Consider the following 21,335-nt stretch of genomic DNA (forward strand, 5'->3'; position numbering starts at 1 on the left):
GAGGAGGAGAGACGGTAGAGATAAAAAATAAAATAAAATAAAAAAAGGATATTGCAGGGGAGAGGATGTAATGAAACGGCCAGCAATGCAATAAGCACGCGCGCTGCAGTGTCACTGAAAAAACAGTGGATCCTTAAAGGAATACAGCGATGCTCGGGTAAATAAGCTCTCTGATTGAATCACTGCAAGTTTCAACCTTTGTGGGTGCTTCGCTATTAAATATGCACACGTGCAAAGCAAGGCCAACAAAGAGTCATCAAATCCTGGCCGAGCCGTGAACGGTCGTTTTGAGGAAAATGCTCTTAGAAGGGTGACATATTAAAAGCAGGAAAATAAATACGCTGCAAGGAGCTTGCTCCCAGTTTGCAATGAATCACAAGCAGCTTTAAAAAAAAAAAATCATGCTCGGCCTAAATCAAGGACAAGAAATGTGAGATTTTTTTCATTTATCACATTTCCTTGTTTGTGAAAAGCAGCAGCAACAGCAGCGCAGAAAGCTGCTAATCAAATGTTGAGGATGTCTCCAGCTGGGATAACCTTCTCTCATATTTGTTTACTAACCGTCTCCAATTTGTGTTTACATCTCTCACAGCAAATATTCTGTTTCGGAAGGAGAATTTCAACATCTTTGAAAGTCGCTCTGCTGTCAACGCCAGTGTGGACTTTAAGAAAGGAGACGAGTGGCGATGCTTGGCAGCTCAAATAGCTTGTTTCTTATTGATCCTTATGAGAAATCCATTTCCTGATGGCGACTAATCTGATCGTAGGTAATGACCAAAGCAACAAAAAATAAATAAATCACAGACAACAGATGTGAACGCGCGGCCTGAACGCCCAGTCGGTCTCTGTTCATTATGCTTTGTGGTGGAAAAGTGTATTATTAGTAACATTGGATTATTTAAAGATGGGCTTAGCGCGCTACTTAATCTTTTGCCATGACAGAGGTTTCTTTCACAGCCTTTGTCACACAGAGAATGGCTGAGTACGGCATAAAGACTCGCTGCGTGTTTTGATATCCGCCGCTATTAAAATATAATGCCGATTTGGAGCGCAGGTCTTCAGATGTGGCTGTCGGCGTCATTGTTATTCAGTAACAAGCTTCACTTCAACCTCGTTTTTTTGTTTTACTTTAGCATGCACGATGAGAAATTACTGATACATAAGTATGATTTTGTCTTGTTTTTTGGCACTCAGAAGGTCCTAGCGATGATTTGACCTAAAAATAGGAAAAAAAGAGATAATAGTCACTTTCTTAAAAGCCACAAGACCAATCCTTTCTAAAGTTTATAGTAAATTTTATTTTGACCTTTCAAACATCCTGCACAACTTTTAAAAATTCAGACCACGATGATGACAAAATCAGCTTGCCTAAAGATCATGTCAGTCTTTGTAGGGTACAATCATGTTTGATTGTACCCTACAAAGTCCGTTTGGTTTCCTGGATACAAAACATCTCACTTTATCTTAAATTAGACCTTTAATATTCATGTCAAGCTCACTATTTTTGTTCTCAGACTCAACTAGAGTAGCTTTGCATGATTCACAGTTCAGAATAATCCACTTTTACCTGACCAGATGACCATATTAGGAATATCCTCTCTCAGTGATGTCATGTGGACCCAGGACTAGTAAAAAATGTCTAAAACTGAGAGTTTAGAGCACCTTGGAGCCTGAGCTTTTGCCTCAAGAAGATAGCTTGAATTCATTACAATACAGAACAATAACAATATAGAATACATATGACAGAAAATAAGCACTACATTAATTAAACTGCCCCCCCAAAATTACTCTTACCACTTACACTTGTGACAATCAGTCACAGTCTTGATTAGCTCAAGTGCAGTCTGGAAGTTTGAATAGCGATTTCATATATTAATTTATTTAATGCCATGATTTGTACAATTTCCCTGAAAAGCAGATCATAAACTAAATAAGATCATTTGCACAAATCTGATTAACTTTTTAAAGCTTTCATATCATTCTGATAATTACAAAAATTAAGAAACCCAATGGTACCCCAAACTTAATGTGGCCTTCAGGTTAGCTCAAGAACAGTGAATAGGGAGCTTGGTGGAATGGGTTTCCATGGACAAGCAAATGCAATCCAAAATGTCGGATGCAGTGGTGTAAAGCACGTCACCACTGGACTCAGCAGAGAAGTGTTCCCTGAAGTGGTGAATCACGCTTCTCCGTGTGACAATCGAGTCTGGGTTTGGCGGTTGCCAGGAGAAACAGTACTTGTCTAACTGCTTTGCACCAAGTTTGGAGGAGGAGGGATTATGGTGTTGGGTTCGACCCCTTTGTTCCAGTGAAAGGAACTGTTAATGCTTCAGCATACCAAGACATTTTGGACAGTTTCCTGCTCCCAACTTTGTGACTGCGCACCAGTACACAGTCCTGACCTCGGCCTGATAGAAAAACCTTTGGGATGAATTAGAGCGGAGACTGTAAGAAGCTGAGGTAGTTCGGACACCTGATGGAGAAACTGGAGAACAGACGTCTGGAATACCACATTTATGCCACCAAATTTCATGAAAAGCGGTTCTGATATCTGAGCTGACTTGGAGGAATATAATAAGAGCAAAAACCCCCCAAAACACCACATTTTTTTAACCATTTCTGTTTGCCAGTATAGGCTCGATTGCCTCTAACAGTCTGTACATACAACACTATTTACATCTTATATGCTAATACCCAGCTGGTCTCATTACCAATTCTCAGTACCGTCACCAAATGACAACTTCCAAGTATTTCCTGCTCTAATTTAAAGCACCAGGATCACTGGTCCTGAGCTTCCCTGGGAGGTAAATTGTTGTTTACACTTCAGTCTTATTGAAAACGCATAAAACGGGGGACGTCTAATCGCACATCGCAACCCTCGCTTCTCATTAATCTTCCTAATCATGTTGTTTATATGAGCAAGATACATGTTGCACATGTTTCCCTGACAGTTTGCCACGATGTGCACAGATCGTGTGTTTCAGGAGGATTAGATTATTTAGAGATGGACTTAAAGCACGTCACCTAAACCCCTTAAGGTGATATTTATACCGCCCGGACTTTTACACACTGCATGGTGTCTCAGCTCTGATAGCTGCTGTAGCTTCCTTCTACTATTTATAACTGTGCCATTCTCTGCTTTATCTCCCTCTACCTCTTTCTGCCCCCCCCCCCCCCCCCCCTCTTCCCTTCCCTCCCCATCCTATCTTCCTCTCTGCGTCACTTTATCTGTGCATTGAGCATGTGCGCTTAATGACAGGGCTGCAGAGGCGGCTTGCATGGTAGCTAAAACAGAAGCTGTCCTCCTCTCTTGCCGTCTCTCTGTGTCACACACTCAGCCCCAAACAGAATGACTCTTATTTAAAGAGCTGAGCTGTACTTGCTTATTTAAAAAAAAAAACATCAGAGAGATGGGGAGGGAAGGGAAATGAATGAGTGAAGAGAGGGACCAGAGGAGAAAAATGAAGGGAGGAACCTATCGATGGATAGATGAGCGAGACAGAAGCAGAAGGATGAGGAGGAAGGGGATGATGTCATCTTTTAACCCTGTACCGCTCCCCTCTCCTCTCTCCTGTTTCCTCCCCAGATTCTTCTTCCTTCTTTTCCGTGTCGCTCTCCAGCAGGACTATATTTAGTCGCATGCAGCTGGGGGTATGTGAGTGTTTGTGTTTTGATGGTGTTGCGGCGCTACTCAGTCTTACATTTTAATGCTCCCGTTACCAAATCAGCCCTACCCTCCTCTCACATTTTTACTCTACGTCACATTCTGTCTGTTCCTTCTCCGTGGTCCATCGTCTTTTCTTAATCGGCCACCGAGTGTTTCTCCTCTCCTGGAAAGCAGATGCTGGAGATTTCTCTTATGGTCAACAAACCCTTTTTAAAAGAAAATGGCTCAGCTTCGCTAAAACATCATCCGTGCCTGTGGGCTTCATGACCAGATCTGTTCAGGTCATGCGTTCGTTCATGGTAAACATCTGATACACAATCACCATCCTGCTGCTGATGCACAACACATATTTACAACTGTTAACATGTGATTCCACAATGATGATAAAATTAGAGCCCAACAAATGCAGTGTTGACTCCGGATCGAGCACCTTTGAGGAGATTCCTTTTTTTTTTCTGTTTAATTAAACTTCAATTCCAAATCACAACAAGAGTTGCCTTTATATATATATAAAGAAGCCAAAGGGGATAGACAATCCCCTTTGAGCACGAGCTTGGTGGCAGTGGGAAGGATAAACTCCCTTTTAACAGGAAGAAACCTCCGGCAGCACCGGGCTCAGGGTGGGGCAGCCATCTGCCACAACCAGTTGGGGGTGTGAGGGGAGAAAGGCAAAAACAAACTGTGAAAGCCTAAGATTAATAATAACTAATGAAACTATATTTTTATGACACGTTGCCTTCCCACATCGCACAGTGAGAGCTTTGTAATGATGCTGAATTGTATCAGGAATTTATCTTTTAACTCTACATGACAAGATGCATGACAACAGCACTTGACACAAGCCTATTTAGGTGGTTTTTTAGCAACAAGAAAAAATCATAACATCAGCTCCACTGTGTGAACCTGAATGTTTTAGACATGAAATGAAACTGTATCATATGAATTTATAAATAATTATAAATATAAAAACCGTATTTTGACCTGCAGAAAGAACAGTTTAGTTACTCGAACCCTTTAGGCTTTAATAAATAACACACACAGGTTTGAGTGGACGACAGTAACTTTTCTTTGATTTCCCAATGGAAAAACCTCACAAAGATGCTGCTCTGATTTGGATAAAAATGCATTTGAGGAGAAAAAGCGATCCGCTCGGCACATAAAGATCTCTGTATTTTGTAATTGTGTCTTTCTTTTGTATAAATGGTTGTATTTTGGTATAGTGGCCCAGATGTTTGAGGCAGCTATTTAAGACTTTCAGTTTATGTGCAAATGAACTTCTGTGTATCAGTAAAATGTAAAATGATCCTAATTTTCATTCTCACATTATATGTGAGCTTTTATCCCATAAACTGCGCACTGCTTCTTTATTAATTTAATTTTCTTCCCTAAACCGAACATAAACTCTTGATCACTGTAGTTCAGCTATTGTTAAAACTTTCTAACTTAATTGCTTTTTCCATACCTTCAACTCCTTTTGCACCTTCAGAATTTTTAAAAATTCATATGAAAGTATTTTTATCGTGCATCAATAGTAGTGAAGATAAGGGGGACGCATTAAAGGGAAAACCTTGACCCTCTGAAAGTGATCGCAATTGGCTGGTGTGTTTTGGTCCCACTTTTCTCCTTAAGAGGAATGATTACTGCAAATGAATACACAGTTATTCTTTTCAACTTTGTTAAAAAACATGTTGACACAGAAAGAAAGACAGCAGAGACACTTAGGACAGGATTGAACCCGAGCTGCTGTTTTTGGCTATGTGCGTCTAGCCTCCGAGCGAAACAACCACCCGTACACAGCTACACAGAGTGAACATCTTCGTCCTATGATGTAACATTTCTATCTTAGTGGAAATGTTTTTTTTTCAGGGTGACAGTCCCTGTCTTTAGGATAGATGTTAACAATATACATGCTCGGCATCAACATCTTCAACACACTTTTAATCTTTTTAAAATTACCATGCTACGGTGCGTCGAATCTGTCCTGACAGCATATTGCGGCCTGAACTCTAAAACTTTAATTCATGGATTAAATAATAAAAATCAATAAGATGTTATACAGTATTATATTAAGTTGTCATTTGGAAGCAGCTTACTTTCTAAAGTTAATGTGGGTTTGCTTGCAGTGGCCTGATTACATTAGCGTTTACATTTGCATTTATGACCCTGGGGACATGTTTTTGTGCACCTGACAAATGCAACACAAATATTCACTCTCCTTTTGCCTCTGTTTTGGCCTCCAACCTTTCCCGAGACAAACGTTTGGGTCTTTATTTGCAAAGTGGCCTACTTTGTTCACTCTTTGGTCATGGGCAGGCAGTGTTCAGCAGGATTTAGATCCGTTTCCCCTCAAAATACCAGCCTATCGCTGGAAATGAGGTTAAACCAAAGCAAAAAGCTTAAAGCTGAGAACGTTACATATAAAGGAAAACTAAAGAAGTTCAAAAGACCAAACTGATCAATTATTCTTCTCATGTCTGAAAAAAATAGTTCTCTTTGCAGCCGTACGAAGACCAGCAGCAAAAAAAAGTATTAGAAAAGCAGTTTTTGAGTACTGATAGCTTACCGGCTCTAATACATGAGTGTAGCTGGGAATATTTTTAAGGGAAAGGGTGTTTGTATTTTACGTGCTTTTATATTCGTGTGCTGCTGATGTAACGCTGGTGTGTGTGTCTGTGTGTGCCACGTCGATGATGGATGTCCTGAGCTAATACAGACGCACTAAATCGAAAAATAAAATGTAACCGCTTGCTTTTAATGGCAGCGGTGTTACAGTCAGAGCACGGCCAATTTGGATTGTCAGAAAACATGAAAATAGCTCAGTCACAAGTGACTCAGTGTGATTAAGATCCTTAGTTGATATTCTAATGGCTTCACTGACATGATATTAAAGCTGCTTTGAATAAGCGAGTCTGCAGTGACCTGCAAAAAACTGAAACGCGCTCATTATCGCCTCAGTTTGATCCGTCTGCCGTCTCATTGTGTATTCAATTTGTATCCTTGTAAATTCTTTTTCTAAATCTAACCACTGTCAACCTGTAAGCGGCATGTCGGGGTGACATCAGCCGCTCCGTCTGGGCCTGTCATCTCCCTACACTTCCCCTCTCTTCTCGGCTCTTTGGTTTGCTCTCTCCCACACTTGCTCTCACACGACCCACCGAGTCCCTTTATTCCCTTCATCCTTCCTCTCTTTTTCTCACCTCCCGTCCTCGTTGCCTGTCTGCACGAGCGCACAAACGCAGTTTTTCATTTCCTTTTCTTTTCACCTTGCCATGTTCGTTTTTTTCCCTTCCTCCTCTCAGTCCCGCACGGTACATCTTCATACAATTACTCTCCATTAAAAACGGATTAGATTTCACCTTCACAGTCGGCCTACAGAGGAAGAGCAGAAAGGGAGGAGAGGTTGAGAGAGGACGGAGAAAAAACAGGGGTGTGGACCTTTGAGGAGTCAGAAGAGAAGATTGGAAAGATGGGAAGGACAGGGGGTGGTAGATTAGGAAGGAGCGAGGAAAAGTGGAGCAGTGGGACACGTCTTCACGTCAACGACATGAAAATGTTTGTACTTTTAGACTCGCATTTGTTCTCCGAGTTGTCAGAAGAAGTAGTTCACCCATGGACTTTTCACACTCGCTTTTTTCCCCATTGCAAATAGTCAGAAGATTGTGCGAACTTGGCTTTCACACGTTTGTCCAGTCACAGAGAAATGGCTCCAATTCAAGAACAAATTGACCACTCAGTGCAGCTCAATGGATGCCAGCCCCAACCGCAACCATTAGTGTTTATGGAAGGCAAGAAGGTTGTAGAAACATCAGAATGAAGAGCTTGATGGAATGATTACTCATGGAGCAGAAACAAGACGTGACCTTGATCCTAACCCCAAAGTGCTAATTCGGATAACCTGGGTCACTGATCTCGTGACTGAGATATTACCGTATGGAAAACACAGAAGGGCACAAACGATGAAATAAAACGGACTCGACAGAGCATGTTCTCACACCTCAAGCGAAGGGTAGTCCTTGTCTATCCTTGTGAAGCTCTGTGCCAAAGGCAGCAGATGGCTGTGGTGTGCCCACAATAGGTGAGGGGTCTGGGGCTTGGAAGAGCTCTAGTCAGCACTCCCATATTCCTCCTGTGCTTCCCACCTGGGGGTTAAGAAGGGTTAAAATTAATCCACTCCCGCTGTGTGTGTGAGTGTGCGAACCTTCGAACACAGTTAGTCTAGACTGTTTCCCAGCCACTGGTAAGCTGTATTTTTTCCTCTGACAGAGGGAGATTAATGGGACATAGCAGACTGAAAGGATATGGAGTAACCAGTATACACCAGTTCAGTTAAATGCAATTAAATGCCATATGTTTTTAAGTATGGTATTTTACACCAATTTACAGATGCATTAATTACTTTTCTCTTAGCATGCCGAAAATCATCCGATTCTGGTCTCTGGTTAGCTGACCAGTGTATCTGTACTTAGTTATTTTTAAAGTTTTAGGTCTGTGAAGGTTCTGTCATCCAGGTCATCGTAGTCTGAGGAGCTCTGGACTTCTTTAAGTTGCTTGAAGACGTTTCACCTCTCATCCGAGAAGCTTCTTCAGTTCTAAGGTCAAATGGCGGAGAGTCCCAGATTTAAGCCCTATGAGAGTGTCCCCCCCCCCCCCCAAAAGAACCAAGGTGTGAGAACGGGGGTGGGTCACAATCAGCCAAGGTTTTGGGTGAACTCATTGTGAAACCTAGCCCCACCCTATCATGTGATTTCCTGCGGCCAGAAGGGCCGGGATGATCTGGGACTCTCCACCATTTGACCTTTGAGCTGAAGAAGCTTCTCAGATGAGAGGTGAACTTAAAGAAGTCCAGATGCTTTTTCTTCCAAGCTCCTTAGACTTTAAAATTTTAGCTGCTGGTTTAGTTGGATTTTTTAAAAATGTTGCTGCCCCTCCCTGAGGCTGGTTCTGGTGGAGGTTCTTCCTGTTGAATGGGAGTTTTTCCTTCCCACTGTTGCCAAATGCTTGCTCACAGACAGTCATCTGATTGTTGGGCTTTTCTCAGTTTCACTGTAAGGCTTCTACCTTACAATATAAATTGCTTTGAAAGAAATATTGTTGTGACAAAACTAAATTGACTGTAATCAAATGTAGTCAAAAAAGTGGATGCAAACTCTGGAGTAAAAAGTTTTCATATCTACGTCTTTAATTGAGGATGAAGTCATACATGTGCAGGAGGTCAGCACATTCAACAAAGAACACGGAGAAAAAACTACAAATATTGCAGTCGGGGGTTACATCATGAAACAAGAAATGACAGGAACTGAATACACCCAAAGTCCAAAACCATTACATGAACATCCTATGACACCTTCGCATTTTTACATTGTTGCTGTTAGCATGTTAGCACAGAGGAGTTGTTTTAGTATTTTGCACTAGTTTTTTTAACATAATTTTTCTCCGTATGGATTTGTTTATTATCTTTCAGTGCAAGCCTCTCGTACATCTCACTCAGATGTGGATTTTTTGCTGCTATTTTTAGCTATTGAGTCATCAATCATCTGGTTACTCATAAAAAGAAACCAAGCATTCCCATTGGGCAGCTGTCAAACCCTGCAGCTCTCTATTTTCTGTGTGGATTTAATGTTTTTATTTCTTTTGCATAAAGCTTTACAGGCTGCATTGAGTTTCTCACCTCTGCACCCCACCTCCCCACCTCCCCAGGCCTGTGGAATCAATTTAAAACTCATTGTATGAGTTAGGGCTTCAGTAATCCAAATGCATCAGGCACTTTCTCTTTTTCTGTGAAAAGTGGAGTTTTTGGAGGCATGAGATTTCAACGTGACGACCAGCAGCAGGTAGTTTCATCGTGACAAACTGGTCTAAGGAATGAATCTGACAGGTAATAGGAGTGAGATACAACACAGCCCTCTGGAGGAAGGTGTGTGTGTGGACAGTCGTGTATGTATGCGTGGGTGTGTACAGATGTGTTTGTAGAGTAATATTCTCTATCTCAATAGCTTTTAGAGAGGATCCGCGCCAAACAGTACGTAAACCCCAGCTTCCTGCGTTACGCTCTACACACAGGGAAGCATTTTTTCGTTTAACCTCCGTGTCTGACGTTTTGCTTTCTCTCTTTCTTCCTACCTCTCAATTGTCCAGACGCCCCGGTGGCAGAGCTGCACGACCTGTTCTGTAAGAAGCTGCAGCAGTGCTGCGTGCTGTTTGATTTCCTGGACTGCGTGGCTGACCTGAAAGGGAAGGAGATCAAACGTGCGGCGCTCAACGAGCTGGTGGAGAGCGTGGCCACGAGCAGAGGAGTCCTCATAGAGCCTCTCTACCCGGAGGCTATAAAGATGGTACAGTAGGAGGGGAGGTTAGGGGTTAAAATGATGCACCAGTGCAAACAATTCCAGCCCAAAGATAAAGATCATAGATCATAGATAACTGAAAGGATGCACAAATGTTCCTCTAATTTTTATTCATTTGGAAACATGATTACTCTTTTTCTTTGATCTTATAAAAATCCCTTAAAACATGGGTCATCATTTCGTACATAGTACTTAACTTAAAGCACTCCGAGTACAGTTAAATATTGAACAGCATTAATGTGGCACGCCCCTTTTGCTTACTGGTTAATTGTGCAGTGACGCAGACAGAAATCAGCACTGTGTATATGCAGCTCTGCACAATGAAGAGATGTAGGAACACAAAGACACCAGGGAATTTATTTATTTCCCATTTCCAGCATAACAACAGATGTGTACAGATATCAGCATAAAATATATATATATAACATCATTTACATACAGCAGTGAACGATTTATCTCTTGAAACATCATTAGTGGAGACAAGTGGTTGGATAGCAGCGTAACTAGTAAAACTGTTATTCTGCTGGTTCCCCTTGTTTATTCTAGCTTTTGTTTATGTGTGAAAATACTTAACAGTAAATGTGGGCTTGGAGGATACATTATCTAATGTAAAGGTTCTTTCTTTTGCCAAAAAAAGATGCTGGTAGCTTTCTTAGACTTGCAACACACTGGCAGAAATCCTGGTTCCAGTGGTCAATGTTCATGTTAAGCATGAGGATAGCATGTATACAAATCCCTATGAGCTTGAAGCTCAGGTTTTAGATGCTCTGGCGCTGTGGCTATGCCCACAAAAAGTAAAAGCTCCAAACATCCGTGAAAATCTTGTGCTTCTGAGGGGCAGTCAATCAGAAGAAAGCTGGGAGAAAGGACCTAAAACAGCCTGTTTCAGACGAAGTATGAACTGAGGGGCTGGACTGAGGCACGGGTGAAGATAAAGAAAAAAATGTGATTAATACAAAGTTACAGTAGTACAGTTTAAGAATAGAGAGGTGGAAAATTAGTGCGCTTTAAAAAGCACTAAAACAGTAATGGAAGGGTTAAAAAAGAGACCTCAGGTACAAGGCAATATTCTCCAATATTCACTATCCAAAAACCAAACCAGGAATATTTTGGGAATGGACAGTGACAAACAGTGGTGGGTGGACGAATGAATCGATAGCCTGATACTTGAAGGGAGAAGAGATCTAGAAGGCCGGAAAGACATTTTCACCTGTGAGTCAGTCCCTGTCAAACACCTGGATGCCCATCCCAAGCTGTGGGGAAAATAAAGAGAAGCTAGTCAGTGTGGTATCCAATGGAGGATCTCCGGTGGAGTTACCATGGGAGATAAACAAAGGTGATGAGCGAGGGATAGATAGATAGATAAATAAAAAGGGAGGATGGGAGAGAAAAGTAGAATGCTTACAAAGGTGCTAAAGAGCAATCGGCTGCACAGATGGTGAGAGAGAGAGTGTGAGAGATGGAAAAGAAAGGAAGAAAGAGTGGAGTGAAAGTGTGGACTCCGGAGATCCCAGAGGATAAAGAGAGGAGGAGAAAGGAGGGTCTGAAACAGGAAAAGAAAGCCAGCAGTAGATAGAGGTGCTATACCCAGAGGATGCGAAAATGCTGATAGGACAGAGGATGGGGGTGGAAGGAAAGTGAATGAACTTAAAAAAGCTTAGAAATCAAACTCTTAAAGCCAAGTGCAGCATTATGGAATGAAAGCAGCGTAGGAGAAACATGCCAAGAAAAAAAAGCGAGGCTAGGTTTGCTACGCTTTGCAAACCTAAGAATCTTAAGTCGAGCTAGACTCTCTTTGATGCTGTGTTATTACCCAGTTATTACCCAGGTTAAAGTCATACTAACGTCCTCACAGTGATGTCAACACGTATGCATCATGGAAGTAATGCGATTGCCAAGAAAGAAAGTCGGTTCATTTATGCACTCGTGACTTTTTTGTTTTTCTTTTCCTATAAATAACTGCGTCATTGTGCTGTGGCATGGAGCAGATCAGCACTGATGAGGTGTTACTGCTGCTTTGATAGTGACCTTTAGCTCATCTGCATTTTTGGTTGTCTTGACAATACCCCATAGGTTCTCTGTGGGGTTAAGGAGTGGGCTCGCCAATCAAGCTCAGTAATAACAGACGCGGTAAACCATTAGTAGTAGTTAAGTACTGTGGTCAGCAGAAGGAAGCATGAAGTGCTCTGGAACCTCCTGGCAGATGCTGTGTTGACTTTGGACTTGTAAAAAACAAAAACGCCACCATCACCAATATCAGCAGATGACATGACAGCCCAAATCATCACAGACTGTGGAAACTTCACACTGGACTTCTAACACCTTGGATTCTGAGCCTCTCCACTCTTCCTCCAAACTCTAGGATGCTGATTTCCAACTAAAATACAGTGTGTAATGCAGCAGTCCAGTTCTTTTTCTCTTTAGTCCACACAAGACGCTTCTGATGATGTCTCTGGTTCTGCTTTCCTGAAGACATCTATGCGTGCTCACTCTTCATGTGTCAGCCCACCCCTCATGAATCTCTCAAGTTCTTCTGTCGAGTTTTCTTGACAATCCTCTCAAAGCTGAGGTCACCGTTGTTGCTTGCAGACCTTTTTCTATCACACTGTCTGTCTGAGCAACAGTCCTGTTACCGATCATCATCTATGGTTTTCCCTCTGTTGATGATCAACATCTGGACAGCTGTCGAACGAGCAGTGCACCGAATGATTGCGGCTGTGTGTGCTCACCCAAATAAAAAGTGTTTATGCTGTTTAAGTAGTAATTTAATCAAGCTTAAAATGAAACGTGCAAATTTAAGATACTTTGATGTTCTGGACCTCTTTGATAGTCAAAGGTTTGGAGATGCACAGTAGGAAAAGTTGCAGCAGACAAACAATCTTAAAGATAGTGAGATGGAAAAATGAACAGGTTAGATGATTTCGGCCTATCCAAGATTCACACAGCGCTTTAAAATGAGCAGGTAACGACAGGGTGAGTTAAACCTTCAGATGTTCAAGTGTGACCAGCGGTAGTGGAAGTTGCTTGGAAACTGATAACATAAACCACAGAAAGACGTTTTTCCCTCATCCCAAAACGTCTTCACGCTTGCTAAGTAGATGTCAGTTGACATAAAAGATTATCACAGACACCCACCAAACACAACAGCTTTACTCCTGGAAACGTTCCATCGGAAGGAGAATTGTTTCATTGTTGCAGCGACTTTTCCGAGAGTTAAAGTGACACAAACGTCCTCAAACTGCAGGTGATTACTGAAGGTAACAAGGCTGCCACGTCCATTATGCGATAGAGTATTAAAAACGATTCATCGCCTGCTTTCATCTCTGAATTATTGCCCATTAAATCCACAATTGGCGAGAATGCATTATTTATTCTTCACTAATCTCTTTTTCTTCTTCCTCCTCCCTTTGCATTTTCATCTTTTCTACTTCCTGTCTCTCTACTTCACACTACCTCCTTCTCCTTGCCTGCGTTTATGATTTTTTTTCCAGATCTCGGTAAATATCTTCAGGACTCTCCCACCCAGCGAGAATCCAGAGTTTGACCCTGAGGAAGATGAGCCGACACTGGAAGCCTCCTGGCCACACCTGCAGGTACACACCATACATCCGTGTGACATGCAGTCACGTGTTGCTGGAGATTTACAAGACTTCATCTAAGTTAACATGAAGGTGTAATGGGAAAAAAAGCACAGTTCAGGCAAAATATGCCTTTAGCACTGTTAATTCTCTCACAGTGGGGTTAAATTGCTTTTAATGCTGTGTTGAGTGTTTACCTCATTTAGATCATTTAAATGTTGGCTCAAGTTTTATGCCAACACATTATGAGTTTAGCCAGCATCAATAACAAATGCAAATCCTGCAAAAACCCCCCACAAATCCTGCATAGACTCGATGTTTACCCAGATGACATTTAGACATGATGTACAGTCACTTTACAGCATCTTCAGGAAGAGATGAGTCAAAATGCGTGTGTGTCTTTGAAAGAATAGTTTGACATTTTGGATGCCACACTATCCACTGAAGATAAAAACACAGACACGCCAAATGTTGTGTAATGTTGTGGTGTTTGTTCCTCTTTCAGCTGGTGTATGAGTTCTTTCTGCGTTTCCTGGAGAGCCCGGACTTCCAGCCCTCCATGGCCAAACGCTACGTGGACCAGAAGTTTGTCTTGCAGGTAATCCTTTCCTCTTCATCTTCTGGAAAGATGCAAAACCAAAGCTTTGAAGGTGTAAAGAAATGAAGCCCTTCTCTTAAACATGCAGCTGTACTTCTCAAATTTCATCAACTATGACCTCTCAGTGCATGTATTAAAAATTGACTTTTTTTTATGTTTAATGTGTTATTAACTGTTATTGTAATATTCATCCTGCTGCATTTGGTACAAATGTTTGATTTTTCTCCAGAAGCTGAAGTTTGAGAGACTAATTGTAAGAGTGAGGAGGTCAGAATTAGAGCGCAGTACTCACAGGTACAGACTTTCATTCATAGCAAATGTGTGTGTGTGTGTGAGTAGCTCCTGGAGTTGTTTGACAGCGAGGACCCGAGGGAGAGGGAGTACCTAAAGACCATCCTGCACCGCGTCTACGGAAAACTGCTGGGCCTCCGAGCCTACATCCGCAAACAGATCAACAACATCTTCCTCAGGTACAAGCTACACCAAACCTCCATCCAACCCATGCTCATGATTTAAAAACGAATAATTCAACATCACATGACAGTCAAAGACGATGAGCAGGAAGGGGAGCGGGCTCAGAAACCACGTTTTGTGCATCTATCCTGCATAAATGATAATTATGCTACAGCCACAAAATGACCTCAGAGTTAGTACTTAAACCAGCGTGCACCTTGTGAGAATACTTGTCAAATGCTGGCTCTTTGTATCTCTAATTGAGGTTATAGCCTGAGCTCCAAAGGAGCTATTGCTCTTCTGCAAGAACAAACTTGGTTTATTGGTTTGGGTCTACTTTGCCAAGCCCTTACAGGGGTTTGCACGCTGTGTTAATTCAGAAAGAAACGAAAAGATCTTTTGGATCCTGCAGCAGTTCATTGTAGTGTCTGCTTGGTATTTTTGTTGTACTAGAACTTCTAGTTTATAAAGGAAATTATTAAGAGTGAAAACAGGACTGTTAATGTAACTAGTGTTGTAGCAAAAAGGTCAAATCTAGCTTTAATCTTTAATCAGTTGTATTCTTTCTCCTACAAACACAACATGAATGTGTTCAGCTCACTGAATGTTCATCCTACATGTGTCCTAAATCACAGATTGATCAATCAGTCGTGAAGATGATTATAGAAGATTATATTGGTTCAAAATTGACAAAAAGATGTAAGACTTGGAAACTATGATTCTTACAAGTGTGATGTTGATTGTCGACACATAGAAAGTACTGTGGAAACATTTAAAACATCACGTCACACATGACCTCTCTGACCTGTCCTTCAAGGTCGATCGATTGATCTGAAAGTCAAAGCGATAATAACGCTCTACAGAGCTATTTAAAAATATGTTTCTTATTGCCGTTGTTTGTACTGGCATCATATAGGTATACAGGAAATGATATGTGGTCATTCTAAACAGTAAATTACTTCATAGAATGTCTTTTACCATTAAAACTATGTTTTAAATTCTACTGCCTTTGTTTGTGTTGGTAACATTTGATACTGAATGATACTGTTATATGAGCCTTTCTTTCAAGATTCCCCAGGATGGGTTTTTAAGACAGTATAAATATAATAATCTTTAATTATAAAATGTAACTATAACAAAAACATTATTATACTCAAAATTATTTGAAGTATTTTCATGTCTTTTGTCTTGTGTCCCTCAAACCTAACTAGTCATGGCAGATGGCTGGTTGTCCCAAAGGCTTCTTCCTGTTAAAAGGGAGTTTGTCATTCCCACTGTCACCAGTGTTTCTGTATCATTGTAGGGTCTTTACCTTACAATATAAAGTGCTTTGAGGTGACTGCTGTTGTGATTTTGTGCGATATAAATAAAACAAAATAAAATTGAATTGAAAATATTAAAATAGGTTTAACAAGCCTGCACTTTGCTCTTCTTTTTTCTGCACTACAAACTTTTTAAAGTACGTTAAAAACTATGTTAAAAGAGAACAAAGAAAACAAAATGCAATACTTTTCTTTTAAATAGTGATACTGCCCAGAGAGTGAGCTGCCTCAGTGAAGGCGCTTCTTGCTTTTCATTTTTTCCTTTTGCTGAATGTAGTTTCAGCTAAAATGTGTATAAACTTCACATTCAACTGTGAATGTCACGGAGGTGTGCTTCAGACATGGTTTGATAGGAAATTTGTGAATACTAGCAACTTTCATGCACGCACAGGTCATTTTACAGGAAGATAAAACTGTTTATTTAATGTTTATCTAATTCCTGTTTTTAGTGTTGTTTAACTATCAGCTGTAGCTTGATTTAATAGTGCTTTTGCCTGTGTGTGTCCTGTCTCTGACCTTCAGGTTCATATATGAAACTGAGCACTTCAATGGAGTTGCGGAACTGTTGGAAATCCTCGGCAGGTTTGTCTGCAAAAGCACACGTTTGAACTATACGCTGCTGCTGTGCTGCACACACACACATATACTCTATACTTGCCAGCTGTTCCTGTTTATGAGACAGCCGGCACCAAAAACTGGTTACAAAGCACAGCCGCTGCTGCATCTGCACGGCACATAAAACAATATGCATTTTTATTTTTCCTTCTTTCTTATCAAGTAAAGACAACCCAGGGTGACGGCAAGGGAAATGAGAGTAAGCAAGGGAGGGGAATGAGTAAAGGGGTGAGGTGGGCGATGGTGCAGAAAGGAGAGAAGCGGGAGGAGGTGGGGGTTAAAGATATAAACGAAATATGACTCACAGGTTTGTTTAATTTCTTGCCTTCTTTTGTGAGGGAAAATATGAGGAAGACAGAAATGAAGAGGCAGCGAAGAAGAAAGGCAAACTGATAAACAAACACGTGTTTCTTATGTTGAGCCTCACATGTAAACAACCAGGAGCAAGAATGGACGAATCAGTGAAATGTGCATGCTGTCATTGTGAGATATAAAAAACTACTATCAACACCGTGTCTTCGTGGTAGCTGCTGAGCTTGTGGTTAGCCTAGCATATCAGACTAGGTTAAGGAGAAAGCGATAGCCTGGCTTTGTCCAAGATGGGGGAAAAAAGCCTCTTTATCAACACCTGTGGACCCGTTATGGTTACATTTGATATTCTAAGCAATAATATTTAGCAATAGACTTTATTTCCTAAGGAGACTAAGGTCAAGCGACATCTCCCCACTCTTTTGGACTAAGTGTCATACAGGGGTGGCCAGTGCTCTGTTTTTGCTGTGGACTGTGGTCTGCTGGTGCGGACACCTTTCCCCTGTGACAGGGGCAGAGTAGACAAACTTATCGAGAAAGCCGGCTCAGTGGTCGGTTCTGATCTTGAGACAGTCCAGCAGGTGGCCATGAGAAGAATGCTCTCAAATCAGTTATGATCAACACCCACTCCATGCGCTGGTAGTTATAGAGTAATAGCACAGTAGCACCTTCTGTCAAAGACTGATTGCACCAAGGTGCAAGACTGAGTACCTCTGGAGGTCCTTTATACCAGCTCCTGTAAGACTGTTCAGTGTACAATAATAATAATAATAGCAATAATATAGTAATAATATTTTATCCACATGTTTACATATTTGCAGATATTAGTTCTAGCTGTTTTATTTATTTGCATACATCTATTTATTGCTCTGTTGTTAATTAGCTGAAGGGGTTGTAACTTTAGAATTAGCACCAAAGAAAGAGCTACTGTTAGTATTGTTGGCTAGCAACAAATAAACATTTCCAGTCATATTGCTTTCACTCAAAAAACCCCTAAATTTGTTATCTGCAGGAGACACAAAAATAGTTCTGGATTTAAGTAGATGTACTGCTTCCAGTAGATTAGCTTAGATGCTTAGTAGCTTAGATGAGTACTTAGCATTATATCAATTTTGCACTGATGAGGATTAGGGCCACTGAAAAAAATATTTGGGGGAATTCTGACCATAATCCTCTTCTGTAGCCATGAAAGCCATTTTAAAACAGAACAGACTCCAGAGAAAAGTCTGAATTAAGTTAGCTTAATGTTTTTAGCTCATCCGGCTAAAGTACAGATGAGCTAATGTGATGGCAAGGCGCCCATCTGTCTACAGTGCAAAAGAACAGCATCCTTGCAAACAGTCATCGCATAATGAGTCTTCACTCAAACTGTTGTGAAGTAACCTGTGAGCTGATGAGTTGCAATGCTACTGATGTTCTGGTTTGATGCTGACATATAATCTAAAGCTACATAACAACCTAGCTTTTTAGCAGGCTATATAGCGGTAGCCTAATGGTCTTGTTATGCTAACAAGGGCACTCTAGTAAGTCTAAGGCAGAGAAACCCACAAAGGCACAAGTTTAAAGTCACAGACAGGGAGTAAAAGATGCACATGGCCCCCAGGATTACAGGCCCGTGGCATTGACCTCCCACATCATGAAGACCCTGGAAAGGCTCATCCTGGACCAGCTGCGACCCATAGTAAGACCACACCTGGATCCCCTTCAGTTCGCTTATCATCTACCTGCTCAATCGTGTCTACACCCATCTGGACCAGCCGGCGAGCACTGTGAGGGTCATGTTTTTTGACTTTTCCAGTGCTTTCAACACCATCAGGCCGACCCTCCTGGGTGATAAGTTAGCAGCGATGCAGGTGGATGCTTCTCTGGTGTCCTGGATTGTTGATTACCTGACAGGAAGACCACAATATGTACGTCTCCCACAGTGTGTGTCTGACAAGGTGATCAGCAACACAGGGGCACCACAGGGGACTGTCCTCTCCCCCTTCCTCTTCACCCTCTACACCACAGACTTCAGCCACTGCACAGAGACCTGCCATCTTCAGAAGTTTTCTGATGACTCTGCGGTGGTTGGATGCATCAGCAGGGATGATGAGACAGAGTACCGGGCTGTGGTCGACTCCTTTGTCATGTGGTGTGAGCAGAATCATCTGCAGCTCAACGTGGCAAAGACCAAGGAACTGATCGTGGACTTCAGGAAGACCAGGAAACACTTGACCCCTGTTTCAATTCAGGGGTCAGTGTTGACATTGTGGAGGACTATAAATACCTTGGAGTACACATTGACAATAAACTGGACTGGGCTAAAAACACCACAGCACTTTACAGGAAGGGCCAGAGTCGTCTCTATTTTTTGAGGCGACTGAGGTCCTTCAACATCTGCCAGAAAATGCTGAGGATTTTCTATGAGTCTGTGGTGGCCAGTGCGATCCTCTATGCTGTTGCATGCTGGGGGAGCAGGCTGAGGGTCGCAGATGCCAACAGACTTAATAAACTAATCCGTAAGGCCAGCAATGTTGTGGGGATGGAGCTGGACTCCCTCAAGGTGGTGTCGGAGAGGCGGATGCTGTCCAAGATAAAGACAATGTTGGATAACACCTCCCACCCACTCCATGACATGCTGGTCAGTCACAGGAGCTCGTTCAGTGAGAGACTGAGATTACCGAAAAGCACCACTGAACGACACAGGAAATCATTCCTGCCTGTGGCCTCTCCCTGTACAACGCATCCACTTAACACACTGTTTGCTGCTACAACTACACATGTTTCTTTTCCAACTATTTATTTATGAGTGACTTATGTATGTATGTATGTATATATATGTATATATTGTACTATTCTTAGTTAGTGTATTGTCTGTCTTGTCTTAATGTTGGTTTAAAATGGAGCACTGTAACAAAAAATAATTTCCCCCAGGGATCAATAAAGTATTCTGATTCTGATTCTGATTCTGATTCTGATTGACATCAGCTTCTTGATGTCGGATAGTGAAGCCTCACTGTGAAGCTGCATCCGTGTTTTAAGTCTGTAGCCAGAGCAGATAAACAGATGTGCTAATGATAATTTAGAAATGGAAAGACTAAGACAACAACCCAAAGAAGTAATAAGCAATAAGAACGCAAACAAATCAGTATCAGAAACAATAAATATTAATCCCTCTCAGGGGAATTTCGGCTAATGGAGTCTAGCCTCTGCCCTGTGTGTTTGTCTTTCCTTGTCTGATGTTATACTTAGGAGTTAAAAAGAAGGATGTATCCAGACTGAGAGTGTTTTTTTTCCTGCCATAAGAGACCAACAGTAACTTTTCAGCTCTTAACAATAGTGAGGCGATCTCGGAAACAAGTGGCGGCTCAAGGAAGGCGAGGGAGAGGACGAGTCCAAGGTGAGGGAAAAAGGAGGAATGGAGGGATAGATGGAGCCGGAGAGGGGACGAGTGAGTGAACAGTGAGTCAGAAGTGGAGGAAGGAGGGAGCAGGAGAGGAGAGAGAGGTTTGTATTCATGTTGGTGGTAACAGAGGTATTTATAGCTCCTCCCACACATGGAGAGTGCGGGAGAGAGATGGGTGAGAGAGGATGCGGTGCATAGATAGAGGAGACGGGGAGGCGTTCAGAAAGAGGGTGAGAAAGGAAGCAGAGAGACAGATTAGAGGAACAGCAGGAGGGAGATATTACTGAAGGACTCCTCTGTTAAACTGACAACAGCGCTATTAGAAATGAAGACAGACGGACGGACTGATGCAGACAAACACATGAATCGCCCGTGAAAAAAACTGACGGGCGGCTCGTTTTACAGCTAAATGAGCGTCGCACTTTCCAAGTTTAGTTCCCACTCTTCTGCTGCTCATACTTTTCTCTCTGTGGGCAGCCGGTGCAGCTGTGAACAGAGCAGACCACGCGCTCGTCCAGTCACTCGGAAACGGACACAGTACGAAAATAGAGTCTGAGAGCACAGATGAATGCACAGGCGTACACATGTGTGACTCAGAGGAGGGTTTTTTCTTTTTTGAAGCAACACATGATGCTGTGGTGTAAATAAATATTACCATTCGCACCATTCATTGATTGAAACGTGTTCGTTAGAAGATCGCGTTTGGTAACAGGTGACCGGGATGTTTTTGGACAGGTGGCCTTAAAGTTGGAGGGTCGTGGTGCTGATTTTTAAACAGGATGACTTAAGTAAAAGGCGTACATGTGCTTTTTGTCATAAAAAAACCCCCCACATACCCCCGAGAAACGACGGTCACTTTTAACTGCCTTCTCATCTCCTCTGTTCCAGCATCATAAACGGCTTCGCCCTGCCGCTGAAGTCTGAACATAAGCAGTTCCTGGTTCGGGTCCTCATCCCGCTACACACGGCAAAGTCCCTTTCCATCTTCCACGCGCAGGTCGGTGACTATCCTACCCTCACTACCAGTTTATATTTGTGCTTTAACGTTAGACTCTTTAACA

The 21,335-nt window shown here is 42.0% G+C and overlaps 1 protein-coding gene across 1 annotated transcript in view; it reads left to right on the plus strand.

Moving 5' to 3' along the window:
- The window catches only part of ppp2r5b (protein phosphatase 2, regulatory subunit B', beta), a 47,000-nt gene that overhangs the window by 16,609 nt on the left and 9,056 nt on the right, over window positions 1–21,335 (plus strand). The window contains exons 2-7 of the mRNA XM_026161709.2: window positions 9,803–9,999; window positions 13,503–13,604; window positions 14,095–14,187; window positions 14,527–14,657; window positions 16,485–16,544; window positions 21,163–21,271. Coding sequence (XP_026017494.1) covers window positions 9,803–9,999; window positions 13,503–13,604; window positions 14,095–14,187; window positions 14,527–14,657; window positions 16,485–16,544; window positions 21,163–21,271 — 692 coding nt within the window. The remainder of the gene's footprint in view (window positions 1–9,802; window positions 10,000–13,502; window positions 13,605–14,094; window positions 14,188–14,526; window positions 14,658–16,484; window positions 16,545–21,162; window positions 21,272–21,335) is intronic.

This window comes from Astatotilapia calliptera, chromosome 3, assembly GCF_964374335.1.
Source record: "Astatotilapia calliptera chromosome 3, fAstCal68.1, whole genome shotgun sequence".
In the NCBI taxonomy this organism is placed as follows: domain Eukaryota; kingdom Metazoa; phylum Chordata; class Actinopteri; order Cichliformes; family Cichlidae; genus Astatotilapia; species Astatotilapia calliptera.